The 20,721-nt window shown below is 41.8% G+C and overlaps 1 protein-coding gene across 1 annotated transcript; it reads right to left on the minus strand.

Moving 5' to 3' along the window:
• Positions 1-4,449: 4,449 nt before the first annotated feature.
• On the minus strand, positions 4,450-20,535 carry LOC130120609 (eIF5-mimic protein 2-A-like). Its single transcript, XM_056289251.1, has 12 exons — positions 20,446-20,535; positions 19,472-19,546; positions 18,841-19,017; positions 18,106-18,200; positions 17,879-17,944; positions 17,612-17,747; positions 7,467-7,576; positions 6,745-6,915; positions 6,305-6,451; positions 5,832-5,970; positions 5,407-5,529; positions 4,450-5,141 (listed from the first exon to the last, which is right to left on the minus strand). The coding sequence occupies exons 2-12, from the start codon at positions 19,533-19,535 to the stop codon at positions 5,110-5,112; spliced, it is 1,260 nt and encodes a 419-aa protein (XP_056145226.1). The 5' UTR covers positions 19,536-19,546; positions 20,446-20,535; the 3' UTR covers positions 4,450-5,109.
• Positions 20,536-20,721: the final 186 nt, after the last annotated feature.

Here is a 20,721-nt window from a genome sequence, read left to right on the forward strand (position 1 = left end):
TAAGAATATGTAGTTATCTAACCACTATACTGTAACGTGCATGGATTAGTAGACACGTTGGTCCTTGACTATTGGGTCGGATCCTTTAGTCCAGTGGTTCTCAACCTTTTTGGGGTCCTGGACCCCCTGCGTATTTTTGATCTACCCTGAGGACCCCTCCACCTGATCTTGGGGGAGGGGGGTTGCAATTTGGTGGAAACAGTAGAAACTGCATTTTAAATTGCATTATAGCATTTATTCACTCTTTGGGGCAAAAATAAGAGCTTTCAGTTGTAACTTAGATATAGTTAACAAAACAGAATTCTTATGCAGTAACTTTCAGATATATGTAACAAAACAGAATATGTATTCAGTAACTTTCAGATATATGTAACAAAACAGAATATGTATTCAGTAACTGTCAGATATATGTAACAACAGAATTCCTATGCAGTAACTTTTAACAATGCAAACGGGAGCGAGATCTCTTATTAAAATACAATAAATTACACTTGTGAAACAGATGTAATTAGAGAAAAAAGTCCTGTTACCCTTTATAGTTTAGGTAGATAAAGGTCTCAGTCACATTTGAGTAAAATAATCCTATTTCTATAAACGTCCTAGGATCTTTTTTTTAAAGATATTTTATTTTCACGGACCCCTTGCAATTACACCACGGACCACTAGGGGTCCGCGGACCCCCGGTTGAGAAACACTGCTTTAGTCGACTGGTTGACGCTGTCGTTTGCGGAGTGGGAACTGCGGGTTCGCGTCCCGGTTGCGGCGACGGTTCCCGGGCTGCCCACCCAATTGACTACAATGGTATATTTGTGAACTACTTTATTCATTGAAAGTACGGACAGCTTCTTTTTCCGATGCTGATTGCCAGCTAGTGTAGCAGGAGTGAAAGTACTTGCATGTTAATACGTTGAAGTTCGTCAAAATATTCTGTTTTGGTTCCTGAGGGAGTAACGCTCTCGTGGTCTTTAAATATGGAAAATTTTAATTGATTTCTGGCGCCCTCTTGCGGTGTTAGTTGGCACTGGCTGTAATTGCCGTAAACGTCACTCTCGGCGGCCCTTTCCTCGCGACCGCTGACGGGAGTGGTGGGTAGAGTCTTTGCTCCGTCCCTTGTGATGAATTAAAATGTTATAAGCCGCTTGAAAATAATAATACACACGTATTGAGGGTTTTATGAATGTATATGTAACGGTTTGTGATGAAGTCGAAGTGTTATAAGGGCCTACTGTGATTATTTTATCGACATAAATGAACGGTGTTCTGTAAATTCGCTAGCTAGCTTCCGCAGGCTAGCTGGATAACTGCCGTCCGAGCGTCGTCAAGCTAGCGGCTAATACTGGTGCCCTAAATATGATTAGCTTTCCATGAACAGGGGCTGGAGCAAGACATATTAACACAACACTCTGCCAACGGGTTTTTCTTTTTATCGCCAGGTATGTTATACTTATCCAGGGGCGATTCTAGGATCAGAGCTTTAGGGGTGCTGAGCACCCAAAGTGCTGGCCGGCCAGGCAAGATAAATTTTGGGGGGGGGGGGTGGATCAAACCATTTTCGAAGCATGGGGGGGTGCTGTAGTTTTGTTGTTAAAATATTACGTTTAAACCATATAATGGATATGGTTTTGACATTTCTTCAGCTTATTAAACATGGACATCCAGTAAAAAATAAAAAATCTCTTCAATTTTAGGGGTGTTGGGGTTCAATTTAGGGGTGCTGCAGCACCCCCAAAAATGGGCTAGAAACGCCTATGCTATGGGGTAACGTGATACCCTGCAACAGTCGCTATTTGTCTTGTCTACTAGTGTCTTTATCTACTTGTATCAAGTATATCTACTTGTATATCTAATATTCATCGTTAAAGTGATGTCTGTCAGTAGGCATTGCTGCTACACATTATTCCACAATGTTAATGCGGCAGCTAAAACATAATTAGTTGTAATGCAGCTTGGTTGGAAACTTTTCTAATGAAGATTAGTGACTACATCAAAAATGGGACCATGTTTTTTGCTCAAGTGTAAATAAAATGCCTCTGACATGTAACTATAATGTGGGCTCACTTCAACCTCATTATTGGAATTTCCTAACCTAACTGTTCTCTCTACAGGCGGAGGAGGACCTCCTGTCATTTCTGCGGCAATGCAGGGTTTCTGAGAAAGTACTTGCTCAGATGGACAAGGTAAACTGATATTGATTATAAGGTTGGGCTGATGGACAATATAATCGTAAATCGACAATTGATTAAGTCAGTCGACTATCCGTGTTCAGTTGGCAATTTGAATACGATATAAAGCCCCATGTTGTATTGATGACATTCAGCTGCAGTTTTTTTTGCAACATGTTGGACAACTACTGTAATTTGGACTCTTAACGAGCAACACCAGACATTACTATTGTCACTACACTCTTGTGCAATTCAATTATTAGTGCTATTGGATCATTACTGCTATTTGCAACATTTGCAATATGTTGGACAGTTAATGCTATTGCAATATTGTACAGTAGAGTAGTTTTTATTTAGCTTATTAGGCACCTATCTTTATCTCTGTTCACCTACTGTTTGCACGTTGTACAGCAGGTATAGTTTTTTTCGTCAATATACTCAAGCGCACATTGTACAGCAGTATAGTTTTTTTCCTCAATATACCTAAATGCACATTGTACAGTAGGGTATAGTTTTTTTCTCAATATACCTAAGTGCACATTGTACAGTAGGGTATAGTTTTTTTCCTCAATATACCTAAGTGCACATTGTACCAGTAGGGTATAGTTTTTTTCCTCAATATACCTAAGTGCACATTGTACAGTAGGGTATAGTCTTTTTCCTCAATATACCTAAGTGCACATTGTACCAGCAGGGTATAGTTTTTTTCCTCAATATACCTAAGTGTCAATACTGCCTGTAAATGTACGGGTCATACCTGCTGCATACCTGCACTTTATATAGTATGCTATTTGTTATTATGCTATTTCACTGTGCATCCATTACTGTGCAATTTAAGTTAACTCTAGGTTAGGGTTATTACCACTTTATTAAAAAAAAATTGTCCATGTCACCTCTCGGGCTCCGTAGGGCTGTGTAGCTGCTGCAGACTGATCTGAGTACCCATCATGACCCCTGCCCACTGTCAATAGTACCTACAATTGGAACTCGAGCATTGGAGCTGGACCTTGGAGCAGTGGAAGAAGGTCGCTTGGTCCAGTGAGTCCTATTTTCTTTTAGATCACGTGGATGGCCATGTACATGTGGGCCGTTTACCAGAGGAAGTAATGGCACTAGGATGAACTGTGGGAAATGACAAGCCGGTGGAAGGAGTGAGATGCTCTGGGCATTGTTCTGCTGGAAATCCCTGGGTTCAGCCATTCATGTGTCAACTACCTAAACATTGTTGCAGACCAGGTACACCCTTTCATGGCAACGGTATTCCCTGATGGCAATGGCCTCATTCAGCAGGATAATGCACCCTGCCACACTGCACACATAGTTCAGGAATGGTTTGAGGAACATGAAGTGTTCAAAGTGTTGCCCTGGCCTCCAATTTCTCCAGATCTCAATCTGACTTGAGCGTCTGTGGGATGTGCTGGACCGACATGTCTGATCCACCGCACAACTTACAGGACTTGAAGGATCTGCTGCTAATATTTTGGTGCCAGATACCACAGGACACGTTCAGGGGGGTCTTGTAGAGTCCATGCCTCGATGGGTCGGCGCTGTTTTGGCGGCACATGGAGTACCAGCATATTAGGCAGGCGGTCATAATGTTTTGGCTCATCAGTATGTGTATAATCTCTCTAAAGGACTTACTGCCATCTATTGGTAATGGTAACTGGATCCAAACATCAGTCTGTTTTCATTGGGCTAAGCTGCATATTCTTTGTTTGCACTGGGCAAGCTGGCCTTGGATAGCATATATTCATCTGTGCTAGGCTAATTACAGACTACCATACACCGGCATGTACAGTGTGAGGTGTTTTCATATTCTAGCTGTAGACTGAGAAGTATTCTCTAGGTTTGATAATGACCAGGTGTTGGTTAAAACACCCACTACCCACTCAAAACACTGAGAATTACCATCATCATTTAGATGCAATTTCTGCCTTTTAAATGCTAGTCAGAGCAAGTGCAGATGACCTGTTTTCTAAACATCTTGAATCACAATCTTAGTCTCATTTCTACATGCTTGACTGAGCTATAATTACTATTTAGAGTGGGATGGACGTGCACTGGATGTAATTGTCGTTATACAGGTTCCATGATACATAGCAGCCCGTCTTCCCTGATTACTTGATTAGATGGAGCTGAAAGCGGAAGATTGAGAAGACAGATATTGTCTGGCCACCTACAAAAACAGCTTTCCCATTCTGGATAACATGCAGTTAGCTGTAGCGGTCATTTCAATGACTAAATGTGCCCAGGTAAAATAGTTATGACAATACACCAGTGATGAAAACTACTGATTTCATTTTATTTCAAAAAGTCAAACTCTGGGGTAATGAGGGGGGGGAAATCAAGAAAGTAACATTGCGTGTTACAGAAAATGTTGAGTAATTACAACTCATTCTGAGGGGCATTGCCTGCAGCACCTTTGCTGTGAACTGGCCAAGCTCCATCAAGTGATGGAGATAGGAGGTAAAACATGGCATCGATAGAGTTGTCACGTAATTGGCAGAAATATAACTTAGGCTTAAGAAAACAGTGGCTTCTTCGAAGTCCAACATGTCATAGCAACACAATTCATCAAGTTGACCTCTAACAATATCAAAAAAGAAAAAAAAACAGTGATAGTTAACTGAATAACTCGAAAAGGAATCGTATTTTCAAAGAATTTATTTTTGACATCAGATTCACCACTGTGTCTTTCATCCCAGGAGGAAGTGAGCAACAGTCAAAGCTCAGCTAGACAACACATGAACAAAATGTAGGAGCCCTTGCAGTAGAGTTCGACTACACATCATGATGGAATGAAAAGGGAGGCAAAACAGAAAAAAGACTAAAAAAAAAAAAGACAAGGACTTCTGTAGTAATACATTCTACAATTCCTCCTTTATGCTCATCTATAAAAAGACTTGTTTTTTAGAAAAGGACATGAGTGGTGGTTTGCTTGAGGCTGTCAGTCAGCGTCTTCCTCCTCAGACTCGGACTCTGGAAAGCACAAGATATTTGTAAGCCTCACACATACATGTAGGCTTCGTTGAACGTCGCCATCAGAGTGATTAAAAACTCAGAATGTGTTTGGATAAAGAATAAGAGATTTGGCAGGAAGAGTAGCTTGAGAGCAATAGTACAGCGAAATCATCAAGTACACGTTATCCATTTGTCATAAGCACACTCAAACCAAGCCAGCATCTCAAAAGGAAAAAAAAACTGGCTCCCCGACTAGCACCAAAGTCAATGCCTACGAGCTTACCTTCCTCTGCGTTCTTGAGCCATTCAACAAACGTTTTCATCTGTTCAAGGAAAACACTTTTTCCTTTGGCAACGTGTGCTTCGCTGTACCACTTAAGAATCGCTTCCTCGCTAATGACGTTCGCTGTCGCAAAAAGAAAAAAAAAGTTATTCAAACCAATGCCAACAGCACAGATGCATTCACAGGTGCTTGAAGAACAAATGTCGCCCAGCAGGTTGAGGACATCAATAAAGACTAAATTTTGGCTAAAATGCCGAGCCATCTGGCACTCCTCACTTATGCCCACTCCCTTTCTCCCCATCAAATAAACAATTTTCTCCAAATACCACATGAGAATGACAGTTTACCGAGTTCCTTTTGAGGATATATACATATATAATAAAAAAAAAACCCTGAAAATATTGTGCACACGCACACACACACACCTTTGTAGAGCAGCACCACAATCTTCTGGAAGGCCTTCATGAAGTGGATGTTGTCATAGCAGTACTCTTGGATCTTCAGAAGGAGAGTAAGTTCAGACAGGCCTTGGGAGGTAAAGGCATTCAGCAGAGGGCTGTATTGCTGAAAACGTACAGGACAAAACAATGATAAGCAACGTGTAAGTTGGCAGATGCTGGCGCTGGAGTCGAACACTTTGTGACACCGAAATAAAAGTGTCGATAAGAAACTTGGAGAGAAGGGAATCGCTGAGACTTTCACGGCAATGTCACTATGGTCAAATAGATTTCGATGCGGTAAAGTGGAGAACAACCCTCCAGGATATTTTCCAGATACAATTTGAAAGATTCTTATCCCCCACCTCCCGCCCCCGTCAAGTGTCTCAATTTGATGGCCTGAATTAAGCGGCGGCAGAAGTCCAAGGTGAAAAGTAGGGCAAAATAAAGAGGGGTCTTACCTTTAAGTGTTTGATTGCTTGCTCTGTGACCAGCTCCTCCTTTTTGTTCCACTCCATGGAGCTCATTATGCTGGACCAGATTATTCCAATCATCGTCTGCTCAGAGATGTTGCTCTTTTTCATTTCCTCACGGCCATAGGAGATGATCTGTGGGGTCCAGACACAGCGCATATCCCTGGCAAAGCAGGCTAACTGATCTCCCACATATGCACAAGCTTACTGCTTATCAAAAACTCACTGAAACATGGCATATGTCAACCATAGTGGGATACAAGAGGTTTGCAGTAACGGACAACACGTTCAAAGTCGAGCCAAATCAATCAATAAATCACCATTTACTCAATGACTCTGGAAACAGATGGGAGCCGAGGTTAAGAAGAAAGCGAGCTCAAGTGTTATATAGAGTGATTTGATGAAGGTGTCCTCTCGTCGCAGCTCACCTCTTTGAGTGGCTCGTCACGTGACATCTGCTCCTGGAGCTCCAGAAGGAGCTCCTTGCGAGCCCCGATGGATTGCTGGTTCCTGGCGAAGTCAGACAACTCCTTGAGTCCTGCATCTGTGAAGTATTTTGAGAAGTGCTCGCAGCTCCGCTTGTTGGAGGGGAACAACTCCTGAAACACATTAAGAGTTTGGCAAAATTGAACAGAGGCGGCGATTCCCTGATATTTAAACAGCGTTGCATTACTGACCACCTGTGTGGTGAATTACCCTGATTAGGGGTAATTCACTTTAGCTTAAGGCTTCATTGTGCTGATGCAAATCATTTTCATTTACTCCATTAATGCAATATTACGTAATCAAAACCACTCTTAATAAGCAGACAGACTGCTTCTTGAACATAATTGTATAATACAGTTTATCCCCAAAGGAGCAGTGTCAATAGTCAACTCATTAGAAGCAAATGATTTGCCTTAATCCAGAGGTGCCAAGTCATATGCGATGGAAAGCCATGTGTACATACACTGCACCCACACATTACACTATGTGATTTTACCCATGAGCACAGTTTCAGCTAGGGGGGGTGAGGTTAGTATGACCATCTTGTGTAGCGTTTGAATGGAATGAAAACCAGTATATCCACGATTTTCCACAGCACGTAGTCTGACACCACGGCCTTAACCGTTTTACTGGTTTCCAGTTTGATCAAATGCCATATTCTTACCATGAGTCTGTTGTCCATGCCAACCTTCCTGAGAGTGGCAGCAACAGAGTTGATGTCCCTCTCGTTCAGCCATGATTTGAAGAGTTTTACAGCGAAGGCTGCCGAAACACCTGAGCAAATACATTAAAATGAGTCAGCAGATGCTAATGTATTCTAATCGTAATTTGTATTTGTAATTTACCATTGTAATAAAAATTGTAATTGCAATTTTAACGTAATTGAAGTGTAATTGTAATGTAATGTACTGCCAGAGAATTGATGACTGGCCTAACAGTGACAGCAGCAAACAAAACTCTGGGATGTCATTTGACATGCGATACCTGGTTCACTACCTAGAAAGCAATAAAGACCTGACAAAGGTGCCATGTGCCAACCCGATACCAGTACAGGTTAAAACAGGTCTGAAATGACGTCGCATGAAATTCATGTAGATTCAAAAAGATTCTATATGTTGGGGGGGGGGTGTTCAGGTTTTAACCACTTAATTGTGATGCATTTAATTGCTGCTGTTAGTAATATTTGTAAAAGATATTTTTCAGCTCTTCCATCAATCCCTTCCGGCATCAATCCCAGTAATGCCGTCTTTGGATCTTTTGTGAAGTTTTGCAACATACAATTTATGAACTGAGGAAGTATGGGAACTATATCAATCTGAGACTTCAGGAAGATATAGTTATTAAAAGGTGGAGCCCGGCCGTGGCTATATTGAGACAGTGAAGCGTTTTAAAGTCTCGTACACGTTTTGTATCATACATGCATCTCCATCTTCCCGATTCACCTTATCCCTTTATGCATATACACGCACCCATACCACTACACACATTCGTACACAACTCCCCTCCGACCCCGACCCCTCCTTTGCTTTTTGTAATTATTCATGTCTTTAATTTATACCTCCATTACAACCAACACTTCAAGCTGCAGGGTTTTTTTTAAATTTATTTGCTTTTGTTAAATTATCTGTAAGCCATATAGGTACAGCTGAAAAAAATGGAAAAACCAGCAGGCAAAATTGTGAATTTGGTTGTATACATTGTTGAAATTGAAAACCAAGTAAAAAAAAAAGAAGAAAGACTCGATACGGTTTCCATGTAGTTTGTAATCGGTATGTAATCTACAGAAAAAAATGCATGCGAATCGAATAAGTGCAACAGCTCGAGAGCCCATATTCACTTCACCATCTTGCATCCATTTGCCTCCTTCCTCTAAAAACCATTTTAATGTCAGCACTTTGACATTCTATTCAGACAATATAGCATAAAAATGCATCTGTATGTTTACAGAAACTAGTTTTTTTTTTCTGTGGATAACAGCCTATAGTATGTGTAACAGAGGGAAAAAAAACAAAAGGCTTGCACAGGGGCCATGCTTCTGGTCAGAGGTCCTGAGCAGGCTAGCTGATATCCCCCTCTATATTTTTTATGAGGAGACTTACTTTCACTCCAAATACCAAAACAAGTTAAACCTTTCACAATGGTAGCATTATCCACAGCCAAATATATCATATTGTGCAACTGGAGAGATAGCACTACCGGCTCAACTGGTTAACCAAACACTCAACATTAGAGAGACTCACAGCAACCTTAAATAACATCAGATCCTTCCAGACCACCCGGTCCCCTTTTTTACATGTCCTACAGAGCTAATTCTGCAAAGACTCTGCAGCTCATTCGACTCATTTACATACCTTCCCCTCTCCAAAAGTACACAGCACACATTATAAGACAAATGCAATGCGCAGCATCTTACAATGTCTCTGATTATTTCCTGTTCTTTACCTCCACCTTGTCTTATCTTTCCATGTCTGTCCCGCCTTGCCCTTTTCTGCCTTGTTAAATGCCACCCTGCCAAGTGTCATGTGTTCCAATACCTTGTACTTTATAAAACCTCCATTTATTCCACTTTTGTCATCATTGCTGTCGCCTTGTTTTTTTGTTTTTTTACTTTACTGGCATAGATTGCGGTCCTTGTTTTTCTAGTCTGTTACTTTGTCAGGTGTTGCCATTTCTGTCTTTTGCACCAATCTTAAAAAAAAAAAAAAAGCCATCCACTGAAAGGCAGTTGGAAGTAACAAAACTCGCCTTAAACAATTTCCAAGCAAGTAGTAAACATGAGCTGTGATGCCTTTTCTCCATCCATCCATCCATTATCCAAACCGCTTATCCTGCTCTCAGGGTTGCGGGGATGCTGGAGCCTATCCCAGCAGTCTTTGGGTGGCAAGCAGGGAGACACCGTGGACAGGCCGCCAGGCCATCACAGGGCATATCAGTACAAATGACGAGAACTGCAGGTAGTAGAACAATACTACAGAAATAGTAAATAAAATAAATAATAAAATAAATACACTGCAGCCTTAGATTTCTGTTAAATAGTAATTTTGTGTTGAGGTTTCTGTTATTATACTGCCACCTGCGGGCGATTTGTGGTGCTGTTGCACACATTAGTGAAAGGCATTCAGTTTCGTTTACGTTCATAGCGAGTCGGCAAACATGAATGTGCTTTGTGGTTAAAAAGGAAAAAAAAGAGAAAGAAATACACTATATGTCTTATATATACACTGTCTTGGAGAAAGAAGATGTGGGGAATAGCTGGGTAGCGCCTCTGCCATTTTGATCTCCAAAATGATGTTTGCCCAGCAACAAGGAGCAATCAGTGAAGCGGCTCTGCCCCCTTCAAAAGATGTTAGGGGGAAGACCTGAAATGAAATGCCACTTTATAGAGTTCATTCAAAAGATGATTGATAACGACCACGCTGAACCTGCCCCACCCCTAGATGACAGCAAACAGCACTGGTGCCAATGTTCGGTGTATGCCATCCGCAAAAACAAGATCAAATACGTGTTGTGTTTGACTCTAGTGCTAAATGTGAGGGAGTGTCTGAACGATGCACTACTCAGTGGGCCAGACTTGACTTGATTTGACTTAAATAACACGCTACTGGGGGGTCCTACTGCGTTTTAGGAGAAAACTAATAGCATTCACAGTAGACTACTACTTTGTAGTACAAGAACAGCATCGAGACTATCTCTGCTTCCTGTGGTACGAGGCCAATGATATGGACAAGAAGGTGATAGAGTACAGAATGAAAGTTCATGTCTTCGGAAACAGCCTCTCACCCGCTGTGGCCATATATTGTATGAGAAGAGCGGCACAGGAAGGTGAGCGTGACCACGGTTCAGACGTTAGGTTGCTGGTGTTGACATCTTGAGATGAATCAAGCAGATGTTGGCGGAATCTAACCTACACTTGCACAAGGTGGCTTCCAACAGTGAAGAAGTGATGCGAGCCTTTCCAGCAGAGGATAGGGCGAAGAACCTGAAGGATCTGAATCTTGGTGTGGACCCTCTGCCAGCCCAGTGGAGCTTGGGACTCTCTTGGGATATAGAGACAGACAGTTTCACCTTTCAGGTATCACGTGAATGAAAGCCATATACATGTAGAGGTATCCTGTCCACAGTTAACAGTCTCTATGACCCGTTAGGATTTGTGGAACCCATAACCATTCAGGGCAGGGCAATAGTTAGAGAGCTCTCATCTGAACGAAGTGACTGACACGAACCACTCCCTGAAGAAAAGAAAGAGTGGAATCTCTGGAAGGAATCACTGGAGGCTCTTGAGCATCTTAAGTTTAGAGGTGTTGCCTTTCAGTATCATTGTCATCCAAACTGAGAAAAGAGCTATGCATCTTTTCAGATGCTTCTATGATGGCAATAGGAGCTGTGGTCTACCTTAGAGCCTGTGACCTTGAAGGACAGCATCATGTCAGATTTATATTGGGAAAGTCCAAATTAGCACCAAAACCTGCACATACAGTTCTGTGGCTTGAGTTATGTGCTGTTGTGTTGGCCACTGAGCTATACGAGTTGCTAAAAGATGAGATGGATGTCAATAGGGATGAAGTGAAGTTTTATACGGACAGCAGAATAGTTTTGGGCTATATACATAACACCAACATAAGGTTCTACACTTATATGTATCCAACAGAGTGTCTCATATCCGAAGAGCTACACATCCTGATCAGTATCTCAACTGAGAGGAAGCCTGCAGATCATGCCACCAGGTTCACAAAAGCAAGCCTCCTTCAACAAACAAGCTGGCTCTCGGGCTCACCTTGCCTACAACGCACCAGTATGGATGTGTCTCCTGAAACAAACACCTCTACTCTTGTAGATCCAGAGAGAGATGAAGAGATCCGTCCTGATATCACAGCCATAAAGACTCAAGAGTTTTGAGGTGCAACTAGGCTCTCATCGCTTCTTGTGTTTTTCAAGCTAGAGGACACTTAGTCACACTATGGCCAGACTCATTCATATTGCCACATCCTTTCAAGGTCCAGACTATGCAGGCCACAAGGGATGACAACGTTTCAGAGAGCTGTGTAGCACCACAGAAATGGCCAAAGGCAAAAACTTGATCATTGGATCTGTACAGCAGGAAGTTTTCAAACAAGAATACAGATGAATTGTAAGACGGTAGATGATCCCAAAGCAAAGCCCAGTAAAAAAGCTCAACCCCATTATGGATGAGAACGGATAACTCAGGATAGGGGGGTCGCTTAGTCTTGGCAAGCATATCAAGAGAGGAAAAACACCCTCTTATCTCCCATGCCATCACCACGTCTCTACCCTTCTTGTGAGATTTTATCATGAGCATGTGGCACACCAGAGACGTCACATTATGGAGGGAGTCTTGTATCTAGTGTCCTACACAAATCTGTAATATGCCGCAAGTTTATAGGACACTTAATGGTGTCAGAAACCTCCGTTCACAAATGTTGGACTTGATGTCTTTGGCCCGTGGATAGTAATAACACGGCGCACAAGAGGAGGCAGTGCAGAGACCAAACACTTGGCAGTGATCTGCACATGTATGTCCACACGGGCTGTCTACATACTGCTCATTGAAGCCATGTCTACATCCAGTCTGATCAATGCGGTGAGGAGGTTCTTCTCTAGCTGTGGGCCTGCTAAAACCCTGCACTCTGACAGAGGAACCAACTTTTTTGGAGCATGCAGGGAATTGAACATTGATACCAGTGACACATCATTCCAAACTTATCTGCAGAAGAGAGGCTGCACCTGGCTGTTTAACCCACCGCATTCATCGGATATGGTGGGTCATGGGGGAGACTAATAGGAGTAGCCAGGGGTATCCTAGATGCAATGTTGTTGATATCAAAACCTACCTGTTTTACCCACAAGGTTTTGAGCACTCTCATGGCTGAAGTCATGGTGATAATGAATGCAAGACCCCTACTGCCAGTTTCTACAGATCCAGACAACCCTACAGTCTTTACCCCAGCAATGCTCCTGCTGCAAAAGGTGGATCCTTTGACAGTGCCCTCTGGAGAAGCTGACACATCAGCTCTTCACAGAAAGCAATGAAAGCAAGTCCAAGCTCTTGCAGATACCTTTTGGAAATGTTGGCATACAGAGTACCTGTCTTCTCTGCAAGGTCGCAGGAAGTAGATGGATGTGAGGCTCAGCGTGAAGGTTGGGGACGTTGTCTTGATGAAAGACAATGAAGTACACAGAAATGAATGGCCTGTGGGACTCATTGTGAACATGTTTCCAGGCAAGGACTCAAGGGTCTGTAAGGTAGAAGTGAGAGTAAGCAAACAAGGAACAGTTAAAACCTTTCTGAGACCAGTGACAGAAATTGTAATTCTTCCTAAATCCCTCTAGAAAACTGTCATTGATATACAGTAATGTGTTGAAAAGTAGATAGTGACACAAACTAATTGTGTCAGGCGGGGAGCGTGATGCCTTTTCTGTTAAATAGTAATTTTGTGTTGAGATTTCTGTTATTATACTGCCACATGCAGGTGATTTGTGGTGCTGTTGCACATATTAGTGAGAGGCATTCAGTTTATTTTCAGTTCATAGCGAGTTGGCCAACGTGATTGTGCTTTGTGGTTAAAAAAAAAGTCCTTACATGCAGAGCCTTGGAGACTATTCGTGTGTGAGTAACATATTTATGCGTTGTTACATGGTAATTGTGAACCATACCTAGAACTAAAGAACCAGATAAAACACTGGAAAGAATGTTGATGTTAATCTGGGGTCTTTGCTAATCCATCCATCCATCCAGCCGTCCATCCATCCATCATCTAAACCACTTATCCTGCTCTCAGGGTTGTGAGGATGCCAGAGCCTATCCCAGCAGTCATTGAGCTAATATTTTTTAATTAATTAATTTACTGATTTTTTTTATTTTTAATTGGGCTAATCTTTTTTTTTATTTATTTGGGTTTATCTTTGCTAATAAGCTACATTAAACGTTTGCACGTGCTGTTTAGTATGTTAGCATAAGCTGGTTAGGATGTAAATCCTCGGTTTAATGGAATTCTGTTATGCTGTAAGTCATGTATGATATGTGGGTTTTTTTTTCTGTTTGTATTTTCGGTTTTACAACAAAATCATTGCTTCAGTAAAATAAAGAAAAGTAATGCCTTGGTCTTTATTGCAGGATGCTCGGTTGTTCGCTAGCTGTCTAGCTCTGCAAGATAGTGGCGCACTGTGAGGATGGCATATGAGCCAAACACAACAGTCCCACAAAGATAGAGAAGCCAGTCAGATGTAAACAGTGTGAGTGGAGATGAGCTGAGGGAGGAACGAGTGAAATCATAGTTGTGGGCAGAACCACCATGAGTCACAAACCAGCCATGGCTGTAAGGCAATATTCTGCATTCAGAATACATAAAAAAGTAGCTGTATACACTCTTTTTATATTCTGAAACACCTACATTCAGATTACAGTTACTTTAAAGATTTCGAGGAGAATAACTCCCTCCTAATCAGCGTCTGGGTTAAGGGTGGGGCGATATGGTCATGTTTTGTTGGTGGGTGAACACGAGTAAAAATTGAAAAGCTAATTTTTAAAACGGAATCGGGGGAAATTGTCTTAGTTGTCGCTGTAGTCTGCAACTCAGCAATGATAAAACACGTGGAAAATATCTCAGCAACAGATTTACACTGTGCACTGTAGTTTATGTAATGCACGTGTGTGTGTGTGTGTGTGTGTGTGTGTGTGTGTCACTTCCTGGTCAAAACTTATACCTCAGTCAAGCAACACAATAATAATACTAATAGTTGAGGCGAAGTCAACTAAAAAGCCCCCCATGGTGAAACTTTACGCCCTGGCGCCAACGCTGCTCCTAATTAAAAGTAATGACAGTCTTTTAAACAAACTATGAATTATTTTTAAATCAGCACGTGCACATTTCCTCCTGCGTGCGCCAAATGTCAGTAGAGCACAGCGGTAATTGGCAGATGGTCAACACACATATTGAGATAATGACGTGGAAGATATCAGTAACTAAAGAATAAGAAACCAACAAATAATATTCATGACATAGCGCAACTGTTTAAAATGTGCCTTTTGAGATATTCTAAAAGTAATTGGGACATGTTACTCTTTTTGAGTATTGTAACTAAACAAGATACTATTTACATTCGGACACTAAATAATTTTTCAAAGTACTTTGCCCAGCCGTTGCCAGCGATGTGTTGGGAGAATATTCGGTGAGTAGTTTCCGTGAAGGGACTAGAGATTGTTTCGTAGCAAGCACGTAATACCCAACACATTTATCATTTAATCCACTTGAGAGGTATGATAAGCTTCAAATAAACAATGTTTCACTGATGTCGAGCAAACACAAATTTATCTGAGAGATTTAGAAAATCTAACTTTGACAACATCCTCTACTTGATGTGCCCCAGCTTTTTATTTAATGTTTCTGAAAACCATTAATTATGGAAATAACTGATGAAATATACAGTGCATCCGGAAAGTATTCATACACCTTCACTTTCCCCACATTTTGTTATGTTACAGCCTTATTCCAAAATGGATTAAATTCCTTTTTTTCTCATCAATCTACATACAATACCCCATAATGACAAAGCGAAAAAGGTTTTGTAGACATTTTTGCAAATTTATTAAAAATAAAAAAACTGAAATATTGCATGTACATAAGTACTCACACCCTTTACTCAGTACTTGGTTGACGCACCCTTGGCAGCGATTACAGCCTCAAGTCTTCTTGGGTATGAAGCTACAAGCTTGGCACACCTATATTTGGGGTATTTCTCCCATTCTTCTCTGCAGATCCTCTCGAGCTCTGTAAGGTTAGATGGGGAGCGTCGCTGCACAGCTATTTTCAGGTCTTTCCAGAGATGTTCAGTGGGGTTCAAGTCTGGGCTCTGGCTGGGCCACTAAAGGACATTCACAGACTTGTCCTGAAGCCACTCCTTTTTGTCTTGGCTGTGTGCTTAGGGTCGTTGTCATGTTGAACGGTAAACCTTCACCCCAGTCTGAGGTCCTAAGGAATCTGGAGCAGGTTTTCATCAAGGATCTCTCTGTACTTTGCTCCATTCGTCGTTCCCTCGATCCTGACTAGTCTCCCAGTTCCTGCCGCTGAAGAACATCCCCACAGCATGATGCTGCCACCACCATGCTTCACTGTAGCGATGGTATTAGCAAGGTGATGAGAGGTGCCTGGTTTCCTCCAGACGTGACATTTAGCATTCAGGCCAAAGAGTTCAATCTTGGTTTCATCAGACCAGAGAATCTTGTTTCTCATGGTCTGAGAGTCCTTTAGGTGCTTTCTGGCAAACTCCAAGCGGGCTGTCATGTGCCTTTTACTGAGTAGAGGCTTCCGTCTGGCCACTCTACCATAAAGGCCTGATTGGTGGAGTGCTGCAGAGATGGTTGTCCTTCTGGAAGGTTTTCCCATCTCCACAGAGGAACGCTGGAGCTCTGTCAGAGTGACCATCGGGTTCTTGGTCACCTCCCTGACCAAGGCCCTTCTCCCCCGATTGCTCAGTTTGGCTGGGCGGCCAGCTCCAGGAAGAGTCCTGGTGGATCCAAACTTCTTCCATTTACAAATGATGGAGACCACTGTGCTCTTCGGGACCTTCAAAGCTGTAGAAATTTTTTTGTACCCTTCCCTAGATCTGTGCCTCGATACAATCCTGTCTCAGAGGTCCACAGACAATTCCTTTGACTTCATGGCTTGGTTTCTGCTCTGACATGCACTGTCAACAGTGGGACCTTATATATAGACAGGTGTGTGCCTTTCCAAATCATGTTCAATCAATTGAATTTACTACAGATGGACTCCAATCAAGATGTAAACATCTCAAGGATGATCAGTGGAAACAGGATGAACCTGAGCTCAATTCTGAGTGTCATAGCAAAGGGTGTGAATACTTATGTACATGCAATATTTCAGTAAATTTGCAAACATTTCTGCAAAACCTTTTTCACTTTGTCATTATCGGGTATTGTGTGTAGATTGATGAGGAAAAAAAGGAATTTAATCCATTTTGGAATAAGGCTGTAACATAACAAAATGTGGGGAAAGTGAAGGGGTGTGAATACTTTCCGGATGCACTGTATATTGCTTGCATGGTATTTAGAGGCATAATATGATCGATAGAGCTAAAGCTCTTGGGAATGTTTCTTGTTTTACTGTATTATTATGCATGGAGAGTTAATCGTTGAATTTTGAACTGAAAACAGAAGAGCATTGTAGTTGCGCATGAAATTACAAATATTATGACCAGGCACGGGGCTAAAAATGTCCTAAAATTAGCATGTTAAAAAAAATGTCTCAAAATCATCCTTAATTCCTTAGATAGTAGCTGGCAGATAATTGCAATTTCTTAAATACTTTTTAGAATATAGCAATCTTGAAAAAAGTGAAAAATGAATTGGATGTTAAAGCCTTTAAACGTGCCCTCTAACTTGGCTATATTGGATTCACAAATCTTTGACAAGTTACAGTTCTGGAGCTATCTGCTGATCAGATTTTTCTCCCATCTGTGACATTCCCAGAGGTCAAAGTAACCAAAAAAACAGTGGTTTATGTGTGAATACACAAAAAGAAACATGGATGCAGGATTGAGGTCACCTTCAAAGGCTTAATACTACCTTGTGTGTTAAGCTGAATGATGCAATGCTTTACAAATAACTGTCGAGTTTTATCTCCACAACAAATACCAAACATGTGCCTTACGACTTCTTGGCACTGGCTCCTGAAACTGCAAATAAAAGCTTCAATGCCAAAGTGTTTTCTCCTTTGGTTCTGTTCATTTTTAACAAGGGAATCCACCTTTTTTGTAAGGCAGAGAACTAGGTACCTTCTTTGACTAGGTTCTCATTGAACAGGCTGATCAGAATGGAGGCAGAGATATTGCCATTGGCCAGCAGAATACCAGTCAGCATGGCCAGCTTGTTGCGCTCCGATTCAGTGAAGCCTTTGAGAAACAACAGCAGCTACAAAGGAGAAAACAGAAGAAATAAACCCAATTATCACGTATACTTAGCCTGAACTGAGTCCAATTTCATATAACTGAGCAGGTGCCCTGTTTAAGTGCTCCTTGAGAGGACCTGGTTGACACACTAACCTTTTTAATCTCCTCCTCAAACCCTTTCTCCAAGTACTTGTAACGCCTGATGAGCTTGTTGAAAACCTGAGAAAAAGGAGACAAGATTTATTTTTTCCTTGCTTCTGACATATAGTACTTAAAAAACCCAACTTTGTCTGTAACTTGGAAGACCCTGCTTCAACTACGAGTTTGAAGATGCTGTAATAACAAGGGATGCTCAAGATTAGTGAGAATTGCATGCTCACCTGTGCATATGCCTGCATGGTTTCCATGTCTTCTTGCGCTTTGAAAAGACAAAATTCTGTGCGGGTCAAGTCATCAGACAAGGTACCTCCAGGAGCTGAAAAAAGAAAATTGCTTTCCAAATCTTTTGTCTTACCGCAACAAATCGTCAGTGCTGTCCCATTTCTCTAATTGGACCCAACTGATTGCTTACAAGGAAAATGTCAGAAAATGGCTTGGTACCTTCACTAACTATTTTCCTATTTTATGTTCTGTAAAAAATGTGGGGAAAAAAATAATTTTCCTGCCACTTTATGTTATGAATAATTTGTTGTGTTGTTTTCATGTTGATAGACGTAGGCTCAGTTTAGGCATTTCATAGCTTGCTTCACCCTAATAGAACTTGTTTCAGAACCATCATAGAAACTATTATTATACTTTTCAGCCAAGCTTTTTGATTGTTCTAAAATATGAATTATAAGGAAAATTAACTTTATTTATATAGCACTTCTTGCCAAGCGTATCCAAAAGAAAATTTATCTAATTGGTCTGTTGGTAATCGTTGAATGAAACCAACTTTTTAACACTGAGGGTATTCATTTGTACTCACTTGGCGATGCCAATGGTGCTAAACTGCTCTTTGGATTTAGCTGCATCACCAAAACACCCATGATCACAGTTGAAATTTCACTTCAAATATACCTCTAAATCAATTACATATAACTGGAGTGGCCAAATCGAAAAGAGCTGCCATTTACCCAGCATCCCGCCAGCCACCAAAATGTCGAAGAGTGTCTCAGCATAGCGGCGGTAGTCGAGCTTGGCACCAGAGGCATCGAGGAACTTTGCAACAGCCTCCAAATCAGTGCCAGTTTGGTTCAGACCTTGTACGATGCTCTCCTGGAAGTGTGTAGGGTCAAATCTCTCCTTTTCATCTATTGGGAGGTCAGAGATTTACAGTAGTTAAGGTCCCCACCTCCAGTTTAACTCTCAGACACTGAAATAGTGTAATGACAACCTAAAGAAAGCTCTGAAATGCAAAGATCCCTAACATTCGGCAGAAGCATTTCATGTAATTTCCAGACATATAGCCACTGCATTGCACCCTACAAGCCTTAGGTTATAAAAAAGTAATTGTGTGATTAGTCTTCAGCTTCCCATGTCCAAATGAACCTCATCACCAAGACTATATCCAAGTCAAATCAAGCTAATAAAAGATCAAATTGCAAACATATATTTTTGGCGTTATTGAGTGCACATGGTCAAATCCTGCGTATTGTTCTTTCTTATTTGGAATAAGACTGAGAGGTGTGACTGGTCTGTAGGGCTTCCGTGTTGCCATAAGAAGAGAGCAATGTTGGCACCGGTAATAAGGACGAACTCGCTCACCTCTTTTTCTCGTTTTGAACCGCTGGCCTGTTAGCGTAGGCTTCTGTTGCCTTTGATTACTCATAAAAAGACACCCTGGATGATAAACAGAGGAAAGAGGGCTGGGGTCAAACAAAAGCAATCACTCCATCATTTTTTTTGTGGCACAAACACAGCACTCCAGATCCCCATAGATGACAATGTCCTCAACATTGATTCTGACAATACCTCAATTTTATGATAAACTATCAAGGCTCTAAATAATCCTGGTGAGGTGTCAACCAGTTTCATAACTGTTGGTAAACGGTGTTTGCACATGTCTGGCCTAGCCTACCACACAGCCAATATGAAACACCAATTTAAACAGGACAAGGCAATCTCAAGCTGCATAACTACACAGATCCATGATACAAGTCACAACAGGGTGTGGAAATAAACCAAAATGACAGTTTCTGGATTAAATTACATGAAGGTTTGTTATTTGGGGGGGGAGGGTTACGCAATAAGGTCTCCAGTATTTGAGGCTGAGGGATTTGAAATCTAGTGGTGGTACGTTATCATGCATTACCAAGCAGTTCAACGACGAACCTCAGCTAGACTCTTACAACCTGGTATTTTCTGCACATGCAAGCGGGTAGAAATACATCTCCTGGTAATATTTTGCTGAAGTCTATTTAGGATGTGGTTGCATTTTAACTACACAAATAATTAAAAAAAAATGTCCGAATCATAACAATCGGATGAGACGCCTCGACGGCAGCGCTGCAGGATGGGAGGCTTTGCCCCGGTGTGTCAAACCCAAGTACAGCACATCGCGTCCTCGCGAAGCGTGCAGGGCCAACCCGGATGTCGGTGCGCCGCTAAGGTACAGCCCCACCCCCCCACCACCACCACCGAATATTCCCAAACAAAGCAGTGATTTACCAAAAAAACAACCCAACCCTGTTCCAGCCAACTGACGCCTCGCCGAATTACAAACCACGCGAACAACTTACCGAAATCCTATTTATGGCTAAAAACAGTCGACGAAACACAAAGTGAACGCGACACAAGTGGGGAACGCCACCGACAAGCTAAATTCCCAGGGAAGGACTGTGGCGATCTCAACGGCGCATGCGCGACGTCGGCCCGATTCGGATCACGGCACTTGCGTGTGTGTGTGTGTGTGTGTGTGTGCGGGGGCGGGGGCGTTGTGTATAAACAGGCGATAAGCTGATTCAAAATATTTTCCAGGGAAAGGACGAACTAATGTCGACCAATAGGATTTATTT

Source organism: Lampris incognitus, chromosome 11, assembly GCF_029633865.1.
Source record: "Lampris incognitus isolate fLamInc1 chromosome 11, fLamInc1.hap2, whole genome shotgun sequence".
Taxonomy (NCBI): Eukaryota; Metazoa; Chordata; class Actinopteri; order Lampriformes; family Lampridae; genus Lampris; species Lampris incognitus.

Bases quoted from the DNA above. Each gene is read 5' to 3' on its own strand.
- LOC130120609 (XM_056289251.1), bottom strand. From the start codon at position 19,535: ATGAGTAATCAAAGGCAACAGAAGCCTACGCTAACAGGCCAGCGGTTC. The intron at 18,201-18,840 runs GTAAATGGCAGC...TTCTTTTTTCAG, and splicing joins GGTGGCTGGCGGGATGCTGG to CTCCTGGAGGTACCTTGTCT. The intron at 17,945-18,105 runs GTGAGCATGCAA...CCTTTTTCTCAG, and splicing joins CCATGCAGGCATATGCACAG to GTTTTCAACAAGCTCATCAG.